The following is a 26,784-nucleotide window of genomic DNA, read 5'->3' on the forward strand; positions in this document are numbered from 1 at the left end:
TTCTCCCTAAGTTGGTATTATGTTTGCAGCTGGTAGGATCAGGAGAAAACAAATGGTTTCCCAGTCGAGAACCGGGCCTCTGGGAAGTGGTGGGACCTCTGGGAAGTGGGGGGAAAGAAGGGCACTCAGTAGACACAGCACTGAGGAATATTCCCATCCTGGCACCTCAAACGAAATAATTATGGCAGTGAATTGTGGTTCTGGCTGCTGATTTGTTGTCCTCATCAGTGGCAACTTGACCCCAGCACAGCTCATTTCCATCTCATCACAGAATCCAGCAGAAGGCACTGGGCTAACTCTGCCAAAGGGAACCCAACACAGCAAAGATCTATTTCCCATGGCAACAACCTACCAGTAGTACTGTACTGAAAGACTGACAGATAAAACTACCCCTTTTGTTAGTCACTATTTTCTCAAGAATAATGAGCCCTAGCTGGCGGACCCTCTCTCCCCTGGAGGAAAAAAAAAAACACCTAAAATTTTTTAAAGCATCTCCCCACCAATGCATCTTCAGGTATAAAGAAAATCTAAAATTTCACCTTATTAAGAAGTTCTTTCAACTCCTCCTGAGTCTTTACTATCTTCTTCCAATGTTCAATTTGCTCATCTTTGACATGCTTTTCTTGTAACCTAAAAGAGACAAAATATATGCCTTGGCCACACTGCCAGCTTTGTAGCCCAAGACAGGAACCTATCAAAGGCATTCAAGGACACCAAGGCCCACTGAAATTTCTAATACTCCGGGACAAGAAAGGTGGCAAATTATTTTCTAGGCTATGTTAAATATAGTTTAGTACCTTATATAAAGCTGTGAGTTTTAGAATTGAGAGGGGCCTTCAAGGATCATTTATTTTAAATGGTTTTACTTTGGGATTTAATTAATTTGCATGAAAATAAGTTAAAAAATAGCTCAAATAAGACTTGCTGAAAAATTTAAAACACAAATAGCAAATCTCTAAGTGGAATTCACTGTACAATAAGCAGTTTCAAAATACTTACTGAATGACAACTTCCAATGCCTGGCCAAGGGACACAGGCTTATTATTGAGGACATTGAAGTCTAGCTGGTGACTAAGGTAAGACGTAGCTTCTAACAACCGGTTAAACTCTTGCTCTACCATTTCATCTTTCTCTTTAGGAACCTGCAAATCCGAAGTATAGCAGAGTTGGTCCTTATAATAAGACTAAACATAACCATCCATGAAAACACAAATGCTCTACAGTTTAAAAGGTCAAAATATGTACCTCAAAGGGGGAACCTTTGAGGACAATGATTCCATCTGTCAATTCCATTAAATGAGGTATGAAATGTTTTGGCCCTGATAGTTTCCTATTCTCCCAAGTTTGCCCTCTGAGCTGAGACTTCACCTCTATTAACAGCCACAGGATTCACACTTGGTCCTAATTGGTGCTAACTGAAGTTATGTGGAGCACAAGGTGTCCTGGAGCTGACATGCACTGAGATAAGCTGGGCCGACATGCAAATGCCACACTGGAAAAGTCTCAGAGAACAAAAACTATGTCAACACACCTGAGGACCTCCCAGAATAAGGGCAGGATGGAAAAATAAGAAGCCCAAGGCATTGCCTTTCCCTCAAAGATGAGTTTCAGGTGGGAGTAGAGAAAGAGTGAAGTGAAATTCACAGCTATTAATAAGAACACAATCTCATCTTCATTCTTTCGCAGAGTAACAGTGTTTTATGGCACCGATTAAGTTCAGAGTTGAATGCCTAAAGCTCTTAGACTATGAGTGACTGAGGTACCAGGTCTGGCTCATTACTGTGTAGGAAGAGAGATCGCAAAACAGATCATCAAGCTGCAAGACCACATACCTAAACCCTGCTGTGCTCCTGCCTACTGACACCATCAGTTAGCAGACACAAATTCCTTTGCTATTGCTTAATTCAGTACTAACCTTAACTGCATCTGCAATTTTACTGCTGAATTCACAGTAGTAGCAAGAAGGAAAAAAGCATATCTATCTAAGGCAAGCATGTCTAAAGCAAGCATCTCTTGCCAGAATAAACTGGGCATTAACAAGTTAATGGGATTCAAAACATGGAATTTCACTTTACAGCCAACCTAAAATGGTAACAAGAAGACAGCATTAAAGAAAAGTTCTAATAAACACTAAGGCCAAGGAGGAGTGATGTTTTACAATCAGAGGTAACTTGTGGGCGAGATCATCACAATAAGACTCTACCTCTCATTTGAAATGCCTTAGTTTTTTTCCCTTTGCAACTGAATAGACAACTTTTAAAGCACTTGTCTCTGCCCCTTCACTGAGGAGTCACACAAGTAACTCTACTAGATGAGCCATGGTGTGGCAAAAGAATATGGCAAAAAGTACAATCTGCAATCAAAAGAAGAAAGGGAATGTACCACAACTCTCTTTTGGAACCGTAAATATGACCCCATAAGTGACCGAATCAGAAATTCTAAAGCATCAAATTCCAAAAGGCCAAGAATGGGAGCCATCAGGAAATCTTTATGAATTAGAGAATCCCCTTTGGCCTAACAAATATAGATCTCTGAGAATCTTCTAGTTTATGCTGAGAAGTAAGGCAGAGAATCAGACTTTGGATGCTTGGTGCCCCTTATATAGATGAGTGGTACCTAAGACCTGGTGGATCAAACACATCTTACCTACACATTCAACTCCCTGGCCAAAAGAAGGAGCTCTTGGTGACACCCTACATTGTTCTGATTACACAGCTATCAGAGCTGATGGAAGAAACCCTCTTGTCAGGAATTTCATTTACTTTGTATCAGTTGCTCAAGGATGTGATGGCTCATATTCAGAGCAGCTCAAAGCAACGCTGAAATTTTGCTCAGCGTGATTCCTGCAATGATGTTACCAAAGACAGTTCTAGAAACTCTAAATTTGGTGCTTCTTTAAAAAAGGAAATAATTACATTTTTAACACAAAATCTGTATAGTTATGAGATCTTAACTGATCCCAGATGCAATGTGCATGACTAGTTTTCATGGAGTACAAAATAGTGATATTTCTATGTGTGGCTTCAAAAATGCCAAGCAAGAGGATGCTATAGAAGCAAGAGGGACCAGATCACATGTGCCTCTGCAATAGGGCAGAATGTGCCAATACACAAGTGTGCAAATGGTACAGATTAAAGCTCTTCCAGTGTGAACTGGATGGCTTGCTTCAGACAAGCTTTAATCTCTTTAGCTAGGGTGACAGTCACATAGGGAAGTTCATTCTGGAAAAGTATGCAGCACTCAGGCTCAGTAACTGGGGTCCAGGGTGTGTGGTAGAGAAACATTTAAAGGGACACTGTCAAGGTTAGAGGGACCAAATTTGACCTTTTGTTTCTTCCCTCTGTTTGCTGAGCAGCCCGCTTGATTCATAACACTTTCCCCTTTAGTCCACCCACCCCACCCCCACAAAAAACCTTTTTACATGCGCTTTCAATGACAAAAACTCAAATGGCACCAGCCCAACATATAGGCGCAACTCTACAACAACAAACCAGTGTGAATGTATGATGGAGAGGATCTTTGGAAGGGAAAGATCGAAGTTTCAAGCTTTTAATGGGTTATTGTAAACAGTGAAGAAAATGATTTGAAAAATTATATAAAAAAAATACCTTGACAGTGTCCTTTTAACCAGTGCAGCAGAGAGAGAAATAAACTGTAAATAACAGCCCAACAGCCACGTCAAGTTTAGTTTTGTATGACAGCAGTAAAATCAAGGCTTTAAACACACAGCATGACAGAAGCATTCTGTTAGCTCAGAAGCTGCAACCACCAGAGAAACAAGGAACAGACTGTATAGAGACCAAAATGGGAAAGTCAAGGCACAGAAATGGGCAAAAGAAAGGCAGTTTGGTGGGGTGGGGTGGGTGTGAGGGTGATAAAGGGAGATGGTGTCAGAAAGCAGTGAGGAATAAATCAAAATTCAATGAAAGAGAAAAGGAAAGACACAAAACAGTAAAACAAGAACAACAAAATCAAACAAACAAAAACCAAACCAAAAAGATGACTGTCTCATTTGATGGACAGCAGGATGACAGACTGCATCTCTGGTCCACTGACTGGGTCCACTGCTCTAACTGGAGACTCCACTTTCCAGAATACAAGAGACAGCACTTAGGCCCCATCCATTTTCCACCTAGTTTAGCAATTTTAGGACTGTTGCCAGAGAGACCAGGGATAGCTTTGAAAGCTGCATTTTCCCATTAACTTTAGGATTCCACTTTGAAATTAAAGAAATATTTGGAAAATAGCAAATACCTGTCCATTAGGAAACCAACACTGACTGGGAAAAAACCAAAATATATTTTTGATATATTTAAATCTTGACTCTATTTCTAAAATTAAGCTAAGTCAGATATGTTCCATTTCACATATTCAGACAATGAAAAGAACTTTAGCAGCTGACTACCCCCTGAGCACCTCTTAAGTATTTGTTTTAGGTCACTGCTCTTGCCTTGGTGAGAACCCTTGAACTCTGTTAGGTCCACAAATTATGGAAAGGAGCTGAAATATTGGCAATCTTTAAACACAAGTCACAATAATTTTCAGGTTACCTGACCATTCTATTCAGCTTCTTAAACTGCATCCTGAGAAAGGAACTCAGCAAATGACTGCAAGGGGCTAAGCACCATACCATGTTTGATGGCAGCTGGATTTCTATGACAACATATCGAGAACATAACAGTAAACTAAGAAGGTAAAGTATCTTTGATAATTGTTCTCTAGCAAAGATTCAAACAAAATGGATATCACTTTGAAACAGACTTTTTTTGAAACAGACTTTTTTTGAAACAGCTTTTGATTACAATTTTGCAAACCCATTTACTTCTCTATGAAAGGCTCCAAACAGTTCCTTCAAACTAAGAATCTGGTGTGTCTCACTGCTTTAAATAGGTACAATCTTGACTGCTATGGTCCTGCAGAGATTATATTGAATATCCCTGAGCATGGCTTGAGGAAGAGCCGACTGAGTATCTAGCCTATGCAGAATAAATCTAGTGAGAGCCAAGTGGCTTTCTGGACAGGGTCCTAATCCTGCAAGAAGTCATCTCACGAAGGACAGCTCTCCTCAGTTCTACTTCTGGTTGCATTCTATCATCACAAACCCTTTAGATCTTCAAAACACTGTCCATTTCTCTTGCTTCCAGTATGCATAAGCTCTCTAGCAGGAGAGCAAGATGGAGTTAGGTACAGCTAGGTCCTGGGCATCCAAAGTTCAGAGATTTAGCCAGAGAAATCTTCAGGAAAGAATAACACAATGAAAAACGGCTGTAATGGCTAAACCTGGCCAATAGAGGCTACAGTAAATCTGTCTCTCCCATTCCCATGTACTTTTAAAATTATGATAAAATGAAAGATCTGGATTAGGACCTTCTGTAATACCTGGTAGAAAAATTTACATCTGGGGACATCTGGGTGGCTCAGCGGTTAAGTGCCTGCCTTTGGCCCAGGGCGTGATCCTGGGGTCCTGGGATCGAGTCCCACATTGGGATCCTTGCATGGAGCCTACTTCTCTATGTCTTCGCCTCTCTCTCTCTCACTATCTCTCATGAATAAATAAAATCTTAAAAAAAAAAAAAAAAAGAGAAACTGTTTAAAAAAAAGAAAAAGAAAAAGAAAAATTAACATCTCCAAGTCACTATTCAGATTCCCAAATAGCTAAAAGAAATGAGGTATGGCCATTCTCCGTAAAGGACAACACGTATATTATCCTTAATACAAATAAAATTTATTTATTCTATAAATGGAGACAGTTGTCATAAGAAACTTTTAGGGGATGTAAATAATGGATTTCTCTAAAGCAGTAACTAAGCTGCGTGGAGAAGGCACACTAACATGTCTAAGGAGTTCACTTGTAGTTTCTAGCACACAGTAGAGGTGCTCTGTAAATTCTTATGTAATGAGTAAATAAGGTTTGGAAAAGCAAAGTCAGTATTATAAAACTATATTTGAAAGGAAAGTAACTATTTTGCAACTTTAGGAACATTAAAGGCAGGCACGAAATTTTTACATTTATAAAAAAACAGGATTAGAAGATTTTAAGAGGTAGAGAAAAACCACCTTTTAAAATAGCAATCTGGGGGTGCCTGGGGTGGCTCAGTAGGTTAAGTGTCTGCATTCAGCTTGTCATGATCTCAGGGTCCTGGGATCAAACCCCCAACCCCTCCCCAATGCATCAGGCTCCCTGCTCAGCAGGGACTCTACTTTTTCCCTCTGCCTGCCACCTCCCCACCCGCCCTGTCACTCACGTTTTCTCTCAAATAAAATAAAATAAAATAAAATAAAATAAAATAAAATAAAATAAAATAAAATAAAATAAAATAAAAACTAACGAAAACTGTTTCCACAAAGGAATAGGAAAACTAAAATGCCAACAGGCTTGTGTCAAATGTATAACTAACCTAAGCATCACTCTATATGAATGCAAGTGAAAACTTGCTGAATTGTGGTAGGTACAGAGAATAACCAAATTAATGGCCTTCATAAGAGACCTGGCAATCCTTATCTTTCAAGTGTATCTTTCTTCCTCACAACAGCTGAGTCATTCCAAAGAAGAAAATCAAGATCTGTTTCTCCAAGTAGTTACTGAGTCTTTGGGCCTCATCTGGTAAAAACAAAACACAACACCCAAATGCCTCCCCCCAATGGAAACCAGAGATTTTTTAATCCAAAATGCTTAGTAGTGAAGTAATTTGATTAAGATGCTGTTTCATTACTCAAGAAAGCCAAAACAAACTAGAATTTAAAGCTCTTGAATTACTAGTTGGTGTACAGGAGATACACAGAAAACATTCAGTTATATTTCCCGTTTCCCCACCAATCCATGTTTCAGTCTCCTCACTGGTGACTCCTGAAATATGAATTATGCTATTTCTCAACGATCTCCATGTTCTTTTAAAGCTGATTACAGCATAGTTCAGAGTATAACTCCATCATCAGTCAATCTGAGGGCAGCTGCTGTATTAGCTCTGTTTTTATGGGTTTGGAAGATACTTCTACTTATAGGGACATCCTATATTAGAATCAAAGAAGAAAGGCCTTGTTCTAGTCATCTGGAGCCATAAAATTAAGGCTTCTGTCAAAAACACAGAGGCTCAACATCCTAGCTGCCAATGCAAGACCAGAGAGAATAAAGAAGTGAACTCTTTCAGAGATTCTTGTGATTGTTATAATAACAATATAACAAATTAACAGAATAAAAACCACTTGCTATGTGATTTTTGTTGTATAGAAGCAAAATGATAGGTTTGGTGATAGGTCCTTAAGACAGTATTACAAATGATATTTGTCACTCTGAGTTAATTGCTTTGTGCAGGATTAGGGAATTAATTTCTAGGTACTAACAACAGAACCATCAAATCATCCTCTTTTGCACTGAGACTGTCCACAAATAGAGAAGACAGTTCCATTTCATTCAAAAGTTTACTGAAGAAAAATCAATGGCTAAGTGAATGTCCACTGGGGGTGGGGTGGAGTGGAGTGGGGGCCTTGTTGCCTCCTTTAGAGTAACTATTAAAAGAAAGTTCCTGGAGATGGACACTCATCTGATGCAATCACACTTATTCCAGTCCCCATCTTCCTTCAGGTATCAGCCAGACATAGCAGAACAAGTATAGGCATACCTCAGAGATACTGCAGGCTTGGTTCCAGACCACCGTAATAATAAAGTGAGTCAAATCAATTTTTCTGTTTCCCGGTGCATATAAAAGTTATGTTTACACTATACTGTAGTTAGCCTAAGTGTGCAATAGCATTATGTCTAAAAAACAATGTACATACCTTAAAGTAGAATACTTCATTGCTAAAACAAATGCTATCATTGAAGCTCTCAGTAAGTTGTAATCAATGATCACATATTACCATAATTTTGAAAAAGTCTTGAAATATTGTGAGAATTACAAAAATGCGACATGGAGACACAAAGTGAGCAAATGCTGTTGGAAAAATGGTGCCAACAGACTTGCTCTATGCAGGGTTGCCACAAATTTTCCATTTGTATGAAAGGGGGGGGGCAATATCTGGGAAATGCAATAAAGCAAAGCACAATATGCCTGTAAGGGAATTTGGTATGGAATACCAGGCAATATATCCTATGCTCTACAACTTATTGATTAGAACGACCCTAGGCAAATACCTTGTCTGAGCTTCAGATTCTTCCCCTGAAAAATGAAAGAATGAAAGCAACTGACCTACTTACTCCTTAGGTTTCTGAAGTCAAGAAATATATTTGTAATTAAAAACAAAATTAATGGAACTAAAAGCTCTTAGTTCTTTTCCTACAAGCCAAAAGCCAATCTACTGGTTAACAGTTGTCCATTTCTACTCTGAGGTAGACTATCAGCTACACCAAATACAAAAAACATTAACATGACTTCTTATGTTTGATTAACTTAAGGCAAGCAGAACTTAAAGCTGTAAACAATTTTCTCCTAAATTTGAGAGTGCTTGAAGAATCCTCCTTAACTACTTGGCTACTGCACCAAATACAAACAAAATGACTTAGAGAAATCCTTTTGTAAGATCAGAATTGTATGACAACTATAAATTTCCCTTGGAAAAATATTCCTGCATAAAAAATGCTGAAAACCACACACCAGTTTAACAGAGGTTTACTAAAATGCTACTCAAAGGGCTGATCCTAGTGAGATTAGGAGTTTATGCCAGATGGTAACTGAAGCACCACTTTTTTCATTGGGTAAGTCTTGCTACCACCCCTCACCCCTGCTTCCCCTAAATCATCATTTGAACAGTGTGTTAACGATGTAGTTTATTTTACATTCTGGCATAAGCTACATATTTATCTCATCCCATACTGGTAACCAACAGTTAGTTCATGAATTAGCAGCTGGTTGCAGGCCATACTTGAGGGGAATGCTGGGATACTATGTGGAAGCAAAGGTTTTAAAAAATGTGTTAAAGTTCCTCTAATACCAAGAAAGGAAGAGACAATTTCTTTGGATATTTCTACTAGAAAAAACTCCTTTTACTGTTAGAAAGACTAAATAAACCTGATCTAAATTCAGAGAAGTCTAAAGAAAAAAGCAGTGTCTCAATGATCAGTGATAATCTTTGGTCTGGATTCCATGACTTCTTGAGGACTAATGTAGTATCTATCTACCTAAAACACTGATCTGGTCACGTCACTTCTGCTTTCAACCCTCAGAAGTCCCAACCTACAAATCAGCCTAGTAAAACAACATCCTTCATCCTCATCTTCAGTTTTCTATTTTAGCCCTAATAATATAATTCCAGCCTCCTTCAAAGACTTCTTAGACTTAAACCTTCCTCCACAACCATATTAAGTCCTAAGCTATCTTCACAAATGCTTTCCCTCTAAATCTCTCCCTACTCTTGCCCCTCCCACTTTCAGAGACTTAGACTCTCACTCTCTTCCCCTCCCCACTGACTCTTCCATAGCAATTTATCCTTTTATCTAACCCCTGGCAAATCTGCCTTGTGTTACTGGTATATGTATGAGCAGTATGTTTGTGGTTGGCGTGTACTTGGGGGGCAAATGGGAGTGTCACAGATTTTAATATCTGATTTTAATTTTAATTCCTATAATTCCTGATGTTCTTGGGTTCGTAAGATAGCCAGAGTCCCTATAATTTAAGACCCTTGAGTGCAGGGAATACATACTCAATGTAGAGAACAATGCCTAGATTTTGGCAAATATTTAGTAAATATTTCCTGATTGTGATTTGCTTTAAAATACTCCAGACCAAAAAAAATCTATTGAATAGATGCAATAAGACTAGAATAAATGAAAGTCCATTATTATACTATTCTTTCTACTTTTGTATAGGTTTAAAATTTTCCATAATAAAAAGTTGGGAAAAAAATTATCTGTGTACAAACCCCACTAGACTGTGGGGTCTTATATAGCAGGGACTGTCTTATTCATCTCTATAGCCTTTAGAGATCTTTGCAGAGTAACAAGTTTATTGAATTGTTAAGAGCTCTACTTCCTCCTTTTTCTCTTGCTCATTCTAGTTTGTTTATCCTGCCAGAAAGTGGTCCTGCCCTCCACCCACCCCAAAATAAGCCCTGGAAGAATCTGAATCCAGAATGGTGAGGATGGGAGAGCCAAGCATTCCTTTATGTCTGTCTTCTTTTGATACAAACCAAACAAAGCCTCTTGAGTAAATTCAAGAGTTGGGATCTTACCACTTTGAGCAACAACAGCTGAACTGCCATTTATATAGTGAATCTTCCTCAAAATATAAAGATGATAACATGCTTATATCCTAAGAATGGTAAACTTCCTCATTCCTGATAGGGGAGGGCTGGTAAAATCTGAATATGAACTTTTGAATTTCACCCATCCCCCAAAATTAGAACTGACTTGCATGGTCTAAGCCTCTCAACATGGTTGTTGTTAAACTACTCTTACTCTCTCATAGCAAATATCACTTCCATGTTACTGCCTACTAAACATGGGGAAGCTCCTATGCCCCTGGTCAACAAATACTTTAATCTACCTAAACATCTGAGTTCAATATCACCATTTGGCCATTAGTTCATTAAAATCTTGAACCTACACACACAAAACTGAAGTCATAAAGAGCACACAGAGCTAAAGCACATGATGGGAGGCACAATACAAAGAAATGAATCAGGTGTCAATTTCACAGGTCTCTTAGAGTAGGTGGCCACAGCCAAATAAAAAAATTAACTGTCTAGCTAGCCTTCATTAAATGTCTAAGGATGAATGCCTGAATAGGCAATGTAAATTTGCATATATGCAATAATCATCCCATCCTATATTATAGCTCACAATTAAGGAACAAACAGAATGTCACATAATTTCTACCTTCAGTTCATACTGACATGTGGGTATATTCATCCACACATTTACCCCAAATTGTTGTTTCAACTGACCCAGAGAAATTTTGAAAAGTTCTGTTTGTCCTCAACTTACAGCTTGTCCATTGGCTTCATAAAGTGGACACTTTTGCTTGATCTTGGCCAGTTCCATATTTACTTGTTTGCTGACCACAGCCATGGGATTCCCTCCTAAAAAAAACTCAAACTATTAAATTCAACATATCTATGAAAAGAGAAAACATCAAAGCAAAAATATTTTTACTCAAAATTTAAAATACTCCAAGTTTAGGATATGTGAATTATAGATCAAAAAACTGCCCAAACTAAAATAATAAGTAATATACAAAATATGTAAGATAAGCATAAAGAGCCAAAAAATTACCTATAACCAAACCCCATGTGTTAGTTAACATTTTGTTACAGTTCCTTCTAGATTTCATGTGCATAAAATCATAGATCATACACACGCACAGAGATCACAATGCATATATTCTTGTGTAATCTTTTTTCAACTTAGCAATAAACTGGCCATAATTTCATGTTAGTATAAAGCTACAAAATATTTAGGGGCTGTATAGTTCTCCTTGTATAACAATTTAATCTCCAGAACCATGGGTTCTAACATTTTGCTATGCCATATTTCAAAAGCTGCAGGGGCATCTAGGTGGCTCAGTTGGTTAAGTGTCAGAACCTTGGTTTTGGCTCAGGTCATGATCTCCAGGTCAAGATCAAGCCTCACGGGCAGCCCTGGTGACTCAGAGGTTTAGCACCGCCTTCAGCCCAGGGTGTGATCCTAGAGACCCAGGTCCCACATCAGGCTCCCTGCATGGAGACTGCTTCTCCCTCTGCCTGTCTCTGCCTCTCTCTCTCTCTCTGCGTCTCTATGAATAAAGAAATAAAATATTAAAAAAAAAAAAAAGAGAGAGAGAGATCAAGCCCTGCAACGGGCTCTGTGCTCAGCGCAGAGTCGGCTTGATATTCTCTCCCTCCTTTCTGTCCCTCCTCCTTGCATGTGTATGTGTGCTCATTCACATACTCTCTCAAATAGACAAAAAAATCTTTAAACAAGCAAAAACTAAATAAATTAAAAAGAAAAAAAAAAGCTCCAAACAACATGGTCCACTTGTCTATTACGATAATTTCCTAGAACTGAATGTGCTAGGTCAAAACATATGTACCATTTAAATTTTGCACATACTAATGTATCTTTCCAGGAAGACTATCTGTCAATTCACCTATTGCTAACAGTAAGAACAGTATCTTAAACCAAAATGTTTTAAAACCACATTTATGGGTTTTTAAACAAAAAGCTTTAAAACATAAGCTTAATCATGAATCTCAGACCTTGTATAACAGCATAAAACTAAGGACTACTGGGGAATCCCTGGGTGGCTCAGTGGTTTAGAGCCTGTCTTCAGCCCAGAGCATGATTCTGGAGTCCCGGGATCGAGTCCCGCATCAGGCTCCTTGTATGGAGCCTGCTTCTCCCTCTGCCTCTTGCTCTCTCTGTGTCATTCATAAATAATAAATAAGTAAGTAAGTAAGTAAATAAATAAAAGCTTTAAAAACAAAAAACAAAAACAAACTAAGGACTACTTACCAAGACCTGTCACTACCATAGCACCAAGATCAGCTACATAGTTTCCTTTGCGAAATGTAGCAACTCGTCCACCAACTCGATCCTGTTTTTCAGAAATTAAATGGTTGAAATCATCAATTCTATTTTAACCATAAGAACCCGGCATGGTATACCATCCTAGGCCTCTGTCTCTTATAATTGAAAAAAAAACAAAACAAAATAAAACAAACATATAGTTGAGTATACATGGCTTGCAGCATGGGCACTATTTGAATGAGTGGTAGGTAAGGAATGATAGGATATGAAACAATTTGACAGCCAGAGACATATTCAGCCATTGGTACTATTACCTCTCTACCCAGCTGTCTCTAATACCATTTACTGTTTAGGCTGAGCAAGGGCCACTCACACAGAAAATATCTGTTCACAAACTGCAACACTAAATGCCACCTTTCTACTACCAGTTCTGACTCTTGGCCCCCAACCCCAAAGTCCATTGTGATGACCGAGGACTTCTCAGACCAATGGTTTACTAGTGCAGCCCTACGTCCTGGCGCAGAATGTCTACTGAACATAAACTTCTGACAATCTCTCTCATTCCTCAATAGACCCAAGTTTATCTCTGCTGACTAGGGATTTTCAAGTATGGGGGGAAAATTACTGAGCTGTAGTGAGACTTTAATCATGGATATTATGAGAATACTCTGTAACCTGAAATTAAACAAAAGCAAAACAAAGCAAAACAAATTCTTGTATACTAGATTAAAACTCTGCACGGGTAGAGATCATAATGATCCCATTATTCATTACTATATTGCCAGTACACAGGACAAGAGGGCACACAAATGTTTCCTAAATTATCTATAAAACATCATTTTTACAAGACTATATTAAAAATTATTTTGATTTTTCCATACTTTATTTTAAAAGAATATTTTTTAAAATTAACAATTTATAAAAAGTAACTTAGATATACTACACAAAACATTTTGAAAGCTTCTATAAAATTTTAGATCATTTAGGTAACCTGAGAAGTGTATTTTTGTTTTTTAAATGGTATGAGTCCACAGAGGCCTGTAAGCCACTGGAAGATAACTGTCAAAAATCACTCAAGAGGGAATCCCTGGGTGGCTCAGTGGTTAAGTGCCTGCCTTCGGCCCAGGGCGTGATCCTGGAGACCCGGGATCAAGTCCCACATCAGGCTCCCTGCATTGAGCCTGCTTCTCCCTCTGCCTGTGTCTCTGCCTCTCTCTCTCTCTCTCATGAATAAATAAAATCTTTAAAAAAATCACTCACGAAAATAATTTGAATAGTAGCATCTTAACATGATGTTCTTTTCCCCCCTACTCTGTGCCATCATCCCTTTCCTCCTTCAACTTCCATTTCTCTTTCTAGGACTGACGATAAGGGAACCAACATATCTTGGCTACATCAGACACAGAGTCGGCTGCTGCCTGAGATGCTCTCCTTTTCTTTTACTATCAAGTAAGGAATACAATCCACTCTGCTCCACCACTAAAAATAACTGCCACCTGCAAGTATGTCGATGAAAGTCCAAAATTTGAAAAGTTAACTATAAGAAACAATGACCCAAAAATATCCATCAAAAGGCTATATAGATCATTTGCATACTCTAAATACTCACTGAGCACCTTTCAAAGCTTCACTGTCAAAATTGCTTTATCCAATATAAATAGCATAATCTAAAATACTCTGAGTAGTATACAAATCTGTTTGGTTTAGTTCAAGTTGTAGGATTCATTAATTTGCAAGATAATTTCTTACTGTATTGATAAATATCTATTTCCATTAGGTGAGGCTTTCTGAATGCAAAATAAAATCCTTACCCTGGCTTCCAGTAGTGTGACATCCATTCCGAAACTTTGTAATTGACGAGCTGCTGCCAAGCCTGAGACCCCAGAGCCTATAATAATAACCTTCCCTGTCTTTTTAGCTATAAAGAAAAAAAATGAATAAAAATTACAAAATTTTGTTGCAGATATAAGAGTCTGTTTTACCATTTTCTAAATCATGAAAACCTCTAGGTTCTCAACATGTCACAATGTCTTACAAGGTAAACAGTTCACTCATTTTCAAAATAGAGAAACTATCTGAATACAAATTAGCAAGTACCTGAAATTTACACACTTTAATTCAGTGTTAAAAATTTATAAATGAAATCCTTTAAGATCTACTTTCTCATTATACTGCAGTCATGTGACAGGTTAACTTATTATGAATAGCATTTACCTCACAATTATACTAGGACAATATGACAGCCAAATTATTCTTAAAGTCATCTTTAAGCTCTACTTCTGGAGTCTTTACTATTCCTTTTTGAAGACTTATTAAAGCATCAAAGATAAATTAATTAAAACAAACAAATGTGTTAATTCTCAAAATATCCCTGACTCCTAGGTTCTTGGCAGTATAAAGAACAGGCCACTGAAAGAAAACCTCAAATCTGCTTTCATAATGGACTTCTTTCCTTTTTAACAAATTTTGTTTTCTGATTTTTCTTATACTGGAAATTCAATATCTTTTACTAAAGTACACTTATCAAACCAGCAATTACAGGCAATGCATATTTATGAAGAGATTTTACTTTAAACTTGACCTATAATAAACTTGGGAATATCTGACTCCAAATTTAGACTTAGGAATCAAAATAAAATGCTAAAGTCTCCTGGAAATAAAAGAGAGTCTAGAACTGTAACTTAAAACCATAAAGTCTATTGGTCAGGTCCTTACTTGGTAGGGGTTTTATCCTCTTATAGATGCCAAAGTTGATCAGACCATGACGCTCTAAATAACTGTGAACTCGGTGGACTAGCACAGTATCACCTACAGGATAAATGAATTTTAAAACATGTTCATATTTTTAGCAGTTTAAACAGAAAGCTCTTTAACTCTTCTATTTATCCATCATAAAGTTATTCTATACATATTTTCCATAAGCTACAAGATCATGTGACTCCTTTAGAAAAGTGATTCCTGGGATGCCTGGGTGGCTCAATGGTTGAGTGTCTGCCTTCAGCCCAGGGTGTGATCCTGGAATCCCAGGATCGAGTCCCACATTGGGATTCTTGCATAGAGCCTGCTTCTCCCTCTGCCTATGTCTTTGTCTCTGTTATCTCTCATCAATCAATCAATCTATATCTATCTTAAAAAAAATAAAAAAAAGAAAAAAGAAAAGTGATTCCTAGAACTATTGGTCTGTGGTGTAATCCAAAATGCATATCACATAATTTGGAATTTTTAATAATGACATGCTGTTATAGAAGACATAAAGGATAAAACTAACCCTTTTTGGGCAGCTCAGTGGTTTAGCGCTGCCTCAGCGTAGGGCCTGATCCTGGAGACCTGGGATTCAGTCCCACGTCAGGAGCCCTGCATGGAGCCTGCTTCTCCCTCTGCCTATCCTCTGCCTCTCTCCCTCTCTCTGTGTCTCTATGAATAAATAAATAAAAATCTTAAAAAAAAAAAAAAAAAACTAAACTAACCCCTTTTAAAAGTAGTATTATACTCAGTTACTTTGGAAAAAACTTTTCAAGACTTTGTGGGTGGTAAATGGAAAATGAGAAAGCCAGCCAGCCAATCAAATGTCAACAAAGTACTCTAAGGATTAAAGTTGGAACATAGTCCTGGTGAAATGATTAGCAATCTCTTAAACTCACAATTTAAAAACCAAGAAAATAATAGACACATAAGAGTTTTCTACAAGGCTTATTTTTGCATAACACAAGGTAAAATAAGATGGAAATATGAATTGAAAAAATTCATTATCAATGAACCATGAACCAAAATTAATCCCACTGATAACACTACTTACTGTTGTAAGGTGCCTCTAATTGTTGGAGAGTGGCCTCAAAGGTCAGCTGAATCTTTGGATTATCCAACCACAACTGCAACTGTATTTAAATGGAAATTTTATTATACGAGTAGACATAGACCACTTGACCACTTTAAAATATCTTTTCAACTCTAAGGCCTCAAATATAGGCTTTCCTTTCATTGAGACAGAGGGTTATATTCTTGACAAACTGATGAAACACAAAACGATGTCAAATGAGTAAATTACTGAAGAAGCTGGAAGATATTTAGCCTAAAAACAAAAAAACAAAAAACCTAGTAACTTGCGAGTATCATACAGCTGGTAGGGACCAATTAGGATTTAAACTGGGTTACATGACTCCAGAGATACAGACTAGATAAAATCCACAGAATCAAATGATCAAATTAGATATGTAGATGTGGTAGGGGAGGGCAGAGGTGCCAAGGATAACTCCAGTTTTTGTCTTGCACAACTAAATGAGTTGGTATGCTAGTCCCTAAATGAGGGTCAATGAAAGAAGAGGTGAGTTTAGTTTCAAGACAACCAAGAAAAGATACAAGATTGGCATCTAGATACAGAGCTAAGGGTCTGAGGAGAGTTAAGGTCTGCAGCCATTTGCCTATGGGTGATAACTGAAGCCAATGTGCAGAAGAGGCCTTTTAGGGGGGAAAAGACAGTATGGGGAGGGAGAGACTGTAAGGAGTCTTAAGGAACTCCAGTCAGTTCACATAATGGCCTGTTTTTTTTATTTTTTTTATAATGGCCTATTTTTAAAGCTAAGCATACAAAGCAATCAGAGAAGACAAAGACCAGGGAGACAGGAGAAAAACCAGAATACTGTGTTAAGCTAAGGGAGTTCTATGTTTAAGAAGAAAATAATAGTTAATTATTTCAAATACTGATGAAAAAGCAGTAAGATAAGGAATGAAAAATATTATGGTACAATCAATAAGCTCAAACACAAATGCTCTTTAAATGGAACAGGCAGGGGGATCCCTGGGTGGCTCAGCAGTTTAACGCCTGCCTTGGCCCAGGGCGGGATCCTGGAGTCCCAGGATCAAGTCCCGCGTCAGGCTCCTGGCATGGAGCCTGCTTCTCCCTCTGCCTGTGTGTGTCTCTGCCTCTCTCCCTCTTTATGTCTATCATGAATGAATGAATGAATGAATGAATGAATGAATGAATGAATAAATAAATAAATAAATAAATAAATGGAACGACCAACTACCACCATATTTAAGTCTTAGCTGAAAATTAATTGCTCCAAAGACAAGTTTCAACAAAGAAATGTGGCGATGTGTAAATAAACCCAATTACAAAGAGACATAGCCAAATTCATAACCATCCTCTACTTTTCTTGCTGGTCACTGATAAGGCAAAATGCACTTCCTCAAGTATACACTGGGCCCAAGCTCCTCACCCCTCAACACAAGCCTTCTTCCTCTATCCATCCTATTAAAAAAAAAAAAAAAAAAAGGCTTGGGTCACAGTTTTTAAGCTCAATAATCCTAAAGTTGTTGTGGTTTCAAAATCTGTAAACAAAGGAACTGATACAACTCTTGTAAGAGAACGCTTTATGTTCAGTTACACAGTCAGAAGCGCAGAACTCTAACCTGGGCCAGTCCTTCCTTCCCCAAATCACAGAATAGAAATCACAGGAAGAGATCACTGTAAAGAGTGAAATTCAAGTAAAGAGTGAAAACTTCCCTCAGATGAAATAAAAAAATGATGACCTTATCTTAAAAAAGAATCCATTTTAAAAATGAATTAAGGGCAGCCCCAGTGGCTCAGCAGTTTAGTGCTGCCTTCGGCCCAGGGTGTGATCCTGCAGTCCCGGGATCAAGTCCCACGCTTCTCCCTCTGCCTCTATCTTTCTCTCTCTCTCTCTCATGAATAAATAAAATCTTAAAAAAAAAAAAAAGAATTAATTTTAAGTGATCTCTACGTCAAATGTTGGGCTTTGAACTCAAGATCCTGAGATCAAGAGTCATATGCTCTACTGACTAAGCCAGCCAGATGTCCCCTAAAAACTCCATTTAAATCAAATGTTGACATGCTACACACAGAAGTTGATTTTAAGACAAGTGTCAGAAATCCACATTAAGAATTTTCTATTTACAGGATGCCTGGGTGGCTCAGAGGTTGAGCCTCTCTCTGCCTTCGGCTCAGGGCATGATCCTGGAGTTCCAGGATGAAGTCCTGCATCAAGCTCCCTGCATGGAGCCTGCTTCTCCCTCTCCCTGTGTGTCTGCCTCTCCCTCTGTGTGTCTCTCACGAATAAATAAATAAAATCTTAAAAAAAAAAAAAAAAAAGAAATACAAACATTATAAAAAAATGTTCCATTTACTTTTTAAAAACTTACCCTGATTTTTTCTTCATATGCTCAAAAATCCCTTTATTCTGTACTATGAAAACCCAGTATAATCCACCAATCACTCTAGCTAAATAACATTTAACTAAATTCAGCAGAGGTTTTGCAATCTAACAGCCAAAATAAAGAAGTTAGTGGTAGCTAAAAAAGCAGACATGCTAAAATGACATTTCTGAGCTATATTCAAAGCAGCTGAAATTACAACATAAATTTCTTTTACTTTGTATCACCCTAGAGCACAAGGAATATGTTCTGAAGAGTACCTTGCCCTCCTCTATGGCTAAAAAATTTCTGATGAGGGGATCAGAAAGGCTCAGCAGGTTAGTGCCTGCCTTTGGCCCAGGGCGTGATCCTGGAGTCCTAGGATTGAGTCCCATATTGGGCTCCCTGCATGGAGCCTGCTTCTCCCTCTCGAATAAATATATAAAATCTTTAAAAAAATGAATAAATAAAAAATGTCTGATGAATAAAGGCCATGAAAGAAAAATTCACAGAAGAAAAAAATAAATAAATAAAAGAAAAATTCACAAAAGAAATACAAATGACTAATAAATGTGAAAAAAAGTCAGTCTAAGTAAGAAATGTTAAAGAAATGAGAAACTCTTAGTCTAAATAGCAGTACAGATTATCATTGTTTTAATAACCAAAGCAGGAGCAGAGAAATAGAGTTGCTGACTGATTCAGTCTCTCTGAGAAGCCATCTGACTATATATATGTAACAAAACCCCAAAACTGTTCCTATTTTTTGACAAGGTAATTCTCCTTCTAGAACGCTGTTATAAGGAAATAACAACCAGAGATAGAGTCAAGAATGTATACAGCTGGGCAGCCCAGGTGGCTCAGCGGTTTAGCACCGCCTTCGGTCCAGGCCGTGATCCTGGAGACCCAAGATCGAGTGCCACGTCAGCCTCCCTGCATGGACCCTGCTTTTCCCTCTGCCTATGTCTCTACCCCTCTCTCTCTGTGTCTCTCATGAATAAATAAATAAAATCTTAAAAAAAAAAAGTATAAAGCTGTTCACAGCTTAATAAAGCACAAATGGACATTTAAATGCCTAATTTACAGTATGACCCAACCAACAGACAAAATATTATGCAGACATCAAAATCAAGCATTTAGCCAGAGGAGGAGGTTGAAGCAGACAAGTAGAACACAATAAGAGTTCCTCTTATCCTGGGATCAAAGGACAAAATTATTATTTAAAAATTTTAAGGGCAGCCCTGGTGGTGCAGCGGTTTGGTGCCGCCTGCAGCCTGGGTTGTGATCCTGGAGACCCGGGATCAAGTCCCACATCGGGCTCCCTGCATGGAGCTTGCTTCCCCCTCTTCCTGTGTCTCTGCCTTTCTCTCTCTCTGTGTCTATGAATAAATAAATAAAATCTTAAAAAAAATAAAATAAAATAAATAAAAATTTTAAAAAGGGGAGGGGGCCTGGCTGGCTCAGTCAGTTGAGTGCCCCAATTCTTGGTCTGGGCTTAGGTCATGATCTCAGGGTTGTAGGATTTAGTCCAGTAACAGGTTCCACCCTCAGCACCTAGTTGGCTTGACATTCTTTCCCCCTGCCTCTCCTCTGCTCCTCCTCCAGTTCATGTTCTCTCTCTAGAATAATAAAATCTTTTTTAAAAAGGGATGGTTGGGGAGACACCTGAGTGACTCAGTCAGTTAAGCATCTGACTCTTGACTTCTGCTCAGGTCATAATCTCACAGTTGTGAGACTGAGCCCTGTGATCAGCTCTGAGCTGGGTGTGGAGCCTGCTTAAGATTCTCCTTCCCCTTCTGCACTCCCCCCCCACCCCCCACCCCCGGCCAAAGAGGTTTCCAGGCACCTGGCTCAGTCAGTAGAGCACACAACTCTTGATCTCAGGGTAGGGAGTTTGTGCCCCACATAAGTTTACTTAAAATAAAAAATTTTTAAAAAAAGTTTAAATGAAGATCCATGTTTACGAGGTTATGAAGAATGAAAAGATAGGACACCTGGGTGGCTCAGCAGTTGAGTGTCTGCCTTTGGCTCAGGGCATGATCCCAGTCTTGGGATTGAGTCCCACATCAGGCTCCTTGCGAGGAGCCTGCTTCTCCCTCTGCCTGCGTGTCTCTGCCTCTGTGTATCTCTCATGGATAAATAAATAAAATCTTAAAAAAACAAACAAAAAAAAAAGAGAATGAAAATAATCCAAAGAATATATGGAAATAGCATTTCAAATTTAAAAACAAAAATTAAATATACATTTTTAAAAAATGACCAAAGGGAAAAAAAAACTAATTTTTAACATATTACCTCTGGTTAATGGTACATGTTATAGGTAATTTTGTAATTCTTCCTCTCTCTTTTCTGATATTCTCCATAAAAGCAATATGCATTTTTTATAATCCAAACAGAAAAAAAGCTGACATGGAAACTTACTGTGCGGTTTCTAATGAACAGAAACACTTTCTGGGTCTGCTGTGGTCCACTAATGATATCTGGAAAACAGGCTGCTTCTTGAGAAGTCATCCGGTCATGAGGAAGTCTACTCTGGAAAGCTGCACCCTCCACACCTAGCAAAGAAAGCAAAGGACTTCTGGGAAAAGTGCAAGTGAATACAAAATCAGGGATAATGAAACTCCTTTTCCGCCTGAAGAACCTCTATAAAGCTCTGCCTGTTCACAGAACACTGACCATCTCCTTTCAAAAAAACAAAAAACAAAACTTTCATTTTACTCAAAAGCTGGAACATCTTTAGAATTTACTTACTCTGTTGAGCTTAATATTCCCAAAATTACAGCTTACTAATGAATGAAACAATCTACCTCAGAAAACATAACAAAGCATGCAACATATTTTCTTTATCCACAAAATAACTTTATAATACTGGAAGATACTCTAATTAAAATTAGCATCACTGAGAGTGTACACGAAATCTTAAACTAAAGAACCAGAATAAAGGAAAACACACTAATAGGAAAGGAAAAGAAACTACAGAGTGAAAAACACAACCACATGCCTTCTTTTAAGATTACAGCAGGGAACATAACCAACAGTAACAAAGTAAGATTATCTCGTCAGTGGTACCATCCATTAGTCCCCATAATGCAATGCTGGCAAACAGATAAGTTAGGCAGACTACAATGAAGACACAGAAGAAAGCAAAGAATTTACCTTTCCCAGCAAAAACATAAAAATGCTTTATACTACACTACACAAGTATGTTAACTGCATATACTATACACTACAAATACATGCAATGTACAAGTAAAATATATATTACTTTGAAACTTTTAAAATTGGGTATTAAACCGATTATTTTTACAAGCTGATAGTTAAGTACGTCTTTACAGAATGTCCTTAGAAATACACTTATGTGTATTTTACCTGTATTTCTAAGATCACCTTATAAAAGATATATTTAACCACCAGCTTATGAAAAAAAAAAGTTTCAAAATTCAATACCTTTGAAGTAATTCTATGTAAGTAACGAAACAGGCACCAGATATCCATATTTAATCATTTAAAGCACATAAAACAAGTAGTTAGAAACACTGATAATGGAAATAAAATTAAGAAAAGGCATAGTAAGATTAAGAAAATAAAAAGAACAATGCAGGTAAGGATGTAACTTAGAAAATGACAACTAAGCTATTAAAGTGCTGTTTCCACAGACATTTAAAGATACTAACTAGGACAAAATGGTTAACACGAGGTCAAGGAAAAATGCCTAATGCTAATATGGGTGGCACATTAAGAAACAATATTCTTGGGAAAGAGGGGGGAAAAGCTATCTACTCACAACAGATAATGAGGGCCCATGTACTATATTCACATTACTAAGTCAACAATTCTCTCATTTAATAAATATCAACCTAAAATTAAAGACTTTCAGGATAATTAATTATTCCATAAGGAAAAAAATAATGAGCCATACTGTTGAGAGGAGAACATGAAATTAAGGCAAGAAGAGAAGAAATGCTGGCAACAGAGGTATAGGTTATTTCAGTAACGTGAAATTCTCTAAAGGTACACACAGCTTTGATGTCCCTATTCTCTATGCCCCAATTGAATAAACAAAAAATAAAACTAAGAACAAAAACATGTCACATTATATTGAGTATTATCTACACAATAACCAGAACAAAGATCTCTTAAAACAGATTACCTTCATAAGTGTACACTACTACTAACATGAAAGCCAATGAACTCTATAAACTCCCCACTGCCCCAAAACTGGGTAGTTTTTTTTAGCTATACCTTCTCTACATGTTTATTAAGTCATCATTGAACATCAATCCTACTACAAAATACTACTGTCAACGACAGTAAAAAAAAAAAAAAAACACATAGGGAAAACACTAAATTTTTTATTTGGCTCCTTGTTCCAAGTGCTCTTATTAAAAAAATAAATAAATAAAAATCACTCTAAAATACCTGGCTAACTTTGGTAATCCTGAGACTATGTAACAATTAAATGTTATTTACATAAGTCATGTTAAATTTAAAAAAAAACTCCTTAAATCAAACACCAAATGATTAACAAAATGAATTAAGCCAAAAGTTGTGACACTAATGTATGTGTGGAATAATATTCTTGTCCATTCTATCTTCTACATAACATCCAAAAACACCTAGTTACTCTTAAACACTTTGTCAATTTTTAAAAATGAAAACAGTTTCTAAAAACTCAGTAATTATTTTCTTCCTTTCGGCTTTTAGGGATGAAGACTTATTTCAAGGAAGGAAGATCATTATCAATATAAAAATCGTGTAAGATTAAAAAAAAAAAAACACACACACACACACACACAACTAACCTTTTATCAAAGAAACCAAAAATGTTAACTTGGAACCCAAGCTATTCAGAATAGAAATCAAAGCACTCTTTCCAAAATGAACTAATAGACCATTCTGGACAATATTACTTGTAAGTATTTCCTTTAGAGGGAAAAATCTTAAAAAATACAATTGACTCTAATAATACCTTTATTAAAAGGAAGTACTAGTAGTACATTTAATTCAAAAGTAATTTACACTTAGTGTTTGTGTGCACTTAACACAGTCTGGTATTCTGGAAATTGAGAATGTTTCAAAGATGCTACCTTAATTTTTTTAAAAGCCCCAGGGCTGCCTGCATATCTATCTTGCCCCTTAGTTCAATTCCTTTTTTCCCCATGCTTGACACAGGAAATCCCAATGCCACCTGTCAAAATGCAGTCATGCTGAAGTAGAAATACCCTTTCTAATGGTCTGACTGGCTCACACTTACTCTGAAAACACAGTAAAAGTTGTAAAATATTTAAGGGAATATGAAGGCTTCTTTCAATAGATTAGAGACGCAGAAAAGTGTTAGGGGAAGGTGAAGATATAAATTCTCTACTCCATGAAACCACTTCCTCCCTGATTCTGATGATACAGGTATTATCCTGAGGAGAGTGAGGTAACAGATATAAAAATTAACAGAAAAGAAGACCTCCATGAAAGTTAACTGCCTTTTTTTCATGAAGTAGATAAATTAACTAGAATAGCTACATTTCTAGTTGAAGAGTGAAAACAAAAGCCTGACAAGAATCTACATATAAAAGACACTTAAAATTAGTAAACTACAGATGCACCATATCCAGTCCTACAATAGTATAAAAACAAAAAGAATAAAGAATAGAGGGAAAGGAGAGGAAAAGAAAAAAAAAAGGAGAATCATGATTTCTTATGCTTTATATCTTTTATTTTTTAGGGGAAACGTACACTTTAAGTGATTCTATGAGGGAGGGTACAAGGACTAGTCTATGCATGAGAAAGAAGACCTCTGGGTTCTCACTCCTCCAGCTGCTGGTGTATCTTTGGTCATATCATTTAATTATATTTCAAGTCCTAATCCATAAAACAGAGGTGGATACAATAGTCTGTTTGAAAGCAGGAAACTAGTGAAAATGACCTTAAGTTCCCTTCTAACTTTTAAGATTTAGGATGAATACACCAGACTGATGTGGATTTATAGAAGTTAAGATATGATCCTGGTCCCAAGATACCCATGAGGGTCATTTGCCTTTATTAAAAAAAGAATGTTGATCACTTACAAGCATATGCTTCTAAATGATCATCTCACAAATGCATGCTTCTGAGCATGACAAAGATCTGAAGAGAGGTCTTGAAGGGTTCAGAATAGTCCCCACTATTCTTGGAAACACTTTAAAAAACTCATGTTCTACTAAACAGTAAGTCAGAAGCACCACAATTTTATATGAAAGTCTGTTTTTACTTTCAGCAATACAATGTACTGTTTACTAAAGCAAAAGAGTAAATTTATCCACGTTAAAACAAAAAGCAAGAAAACTCAATTACTTTCAAGATTAAAGCTCTAAAGGCTATCCCTGATCCTCAACAGTTCCATGGAAGATCCAATTATGCATCATTTGATGAACAGCATTCTTGAAGGTTTATCTGCCACAGACTCTGAATGAGGATTTTAACTCCTCTCAGATAACCATGAGCTGATTATCAACCTCCGATCCTTGGGAGAACATTTAAACAAGTTTACTTCTAACATTCTGGATCCCCGATGTACTAATTTCTGCATTAACAGTGAACTTTGACCCAAGAGTAAAATACAAGTATTTCCTAGACCTGCTGTACAGAACTGCAAAAGACAAATAATTTTAAAGTAAACTTAACAGTTGAAAAGTAACAAACTCCAAAAGTGAAGTAATACCTATTCCATTTCTATCAAAATGTACGTTATCAGTCAGCTTTGAGCACTGAACCACACAAAAACATCCAAGGCAAAGGATGAAATCCAGACATACTACTTTGGATTCTTGAAACAAACTTTAATGGCTCCAGATGGGCCCTATAAATCACTTAATCCTTTACCTTTTCCTAGAAGTAAAAATCTCAACAGTTTGATCTGAAAAGAAAGCATTTCGAGTAGACTTTTAAAAAACGATGAATTTTCACGTGACAAAATGTTTAAACTACAAAATTAACTATGTAATGTTAATTGAAAAATATGTACCCAACACCATCTAACAACCACTTCTGAGGAATCCCCTGCCTGTATAATTCCTCTAACTCCTAGAATGCCTTTCTGTCCTATTTTTATTTTTTTTGAAGGCTTTCAGCCTGTGGCTTCTCCTCTCTGTGTTTATAGCTTTACTTTTTAAAGGTCCCATGATTCTTAAATATGTTTTATATGTTTACTGCTACTATAAAAGCTGCTGGGGAGAAAAGTACCCGCCATCTCCTCAAGAACATGAAGAGCGGAGGGCTGAGATCGGCCTGAGGACTTCAAAATGTTTTGCTTGCCTTTGTTCTGGCTACACCTTCTCCTATTCCACTACCCTGTCCTGCGGGTTAAATTTCCCCTGCGCTTCTGGCTAAAATGTGGATACCATAGCCAAAAACACTTGCAAGCATCAATCCCTGACTTGGCGGCTCTTGCTACTAAGTGGCAAGCATCTAATGCCACCCTCACCTGATGCTTGGCCGTCTCCATACCCTCCAGAACTGTCGTCTTGAAGTCCTCCTGCTTGCCCTGTGGAAGGAAAGAGGAGAACTCAGGGACCTTACTCCATAAATTAAGATAATATCTGGACATAAAGGCCTAATAGTTGGTGACTCACAAATTCACCACCAACTAGTAAACCCATATTCAGAGAGCTCCTTCTTGAATCAGGCCCAGGGAATCACATCATAGTCTTCCAAATTCTGGTCAGAAAATTTCAACTTTACACACTGATTCTTGTTGAAAGGTAGCAGAGCAAAGTACACAGTATTTCTAATCACTAAATCCTTGCTGTCAGTCTTATTTAATCAAGGCTGGATGGGGGAAAAATGAATTCCAAAGGTCTTTTACTACTTGTTGCTAGACTGAGAGATCAGTGTAACGTGCTCTAGGTCTAGAGCTGCAACAATCTCCCTTTATCTTTACCTTTCTATCCACAAGGAGTATACTTAATAAACAAGCAAAAGACAGTTTTAATGAAAAATTCTCCCTCTGACTTCAAAGCAGGCATTGTAAAGATTCAGCTCCAAAACAAGTTTCATTTACTATGCATGCCAGACAGCACTAGATCTGAATACACCAGTGCTTCCTTAGTAAAACTTTCAAACACACCACAAGACACCCTGCAGTCATATGCCAAGTAATGTGGATAGACACACATGGTTGGAGTCGGGGGAGGCTAGATATGATGGAGCTTCTAACTCAAGCTACA

The 26,784-nt window shown here is 37.4% G+C and overlaps 1 protein-coding gene across 3 annotated transcripts in view; it reads right to left on the bottom strand.

Annotated features, from left to right (window-relative positions):
• The window catches only part of KDM1A (lysine demethylase 1A), a 61,580-nt gene that overhangs the window by 11,624 nt on the left and 23,172 nt on the right, over positions 1-26,784 (bottom strand). Inside the window, exons 3-11 of one of the 3 annotated variants that reach the window (XM_077899194.1) lie at positions 26,043-26,102; positions 21,008-21,141; positions 16,236-16,314; positions 15,155-15,247; positions 14,251-14,357; positions 12,425-12,506; positions 10,919-11,013; positions 1,000-1,142; positions 540-630 (exon numbers count right to left, since the gene is read on the bottom strand). In XM_077899194.1, the coding sequence (XP_077755320.1) occupies positions 540-630; positions 1,000-1,142; positions 10,919-11,013; positions 12,425-12,506; positions 14,251-14,357; positions 15,155-15,247; positions 16,236-16,314; positions 21,008-21,141; positions 26,043-26,102 (884 nt within the window). The remainder of the gene's footprint in view (positions 1-539; positions 631-999; positions 1,143-10,918; positions 11,014-12,424; positions 12,507-14,250; positions 14,358-15,154; positions 15,248-16,235; positions 16,315-21,007; positions 21,142-26,042; positions 26,103-26,784) is intronic. The other 2 variants (XM_077899195.1, XM_077899197.1) reach the window with 2 other exon arrangements.

The sequence above is a fragment of the Canis aureus genome, chromosome 5, assembly GCF_053574225.1.
Source record: "Canis aureus isolate CA01 chromosome 5, VMU_Caureus_v.1.0, whole genome shotgun sequence".
Classification (NCBI taxonomy): Eukaryota; Metazoa; Chordata; class Mammalia; order Carnivora; family Canidae; genus Canis; species Canis aureus.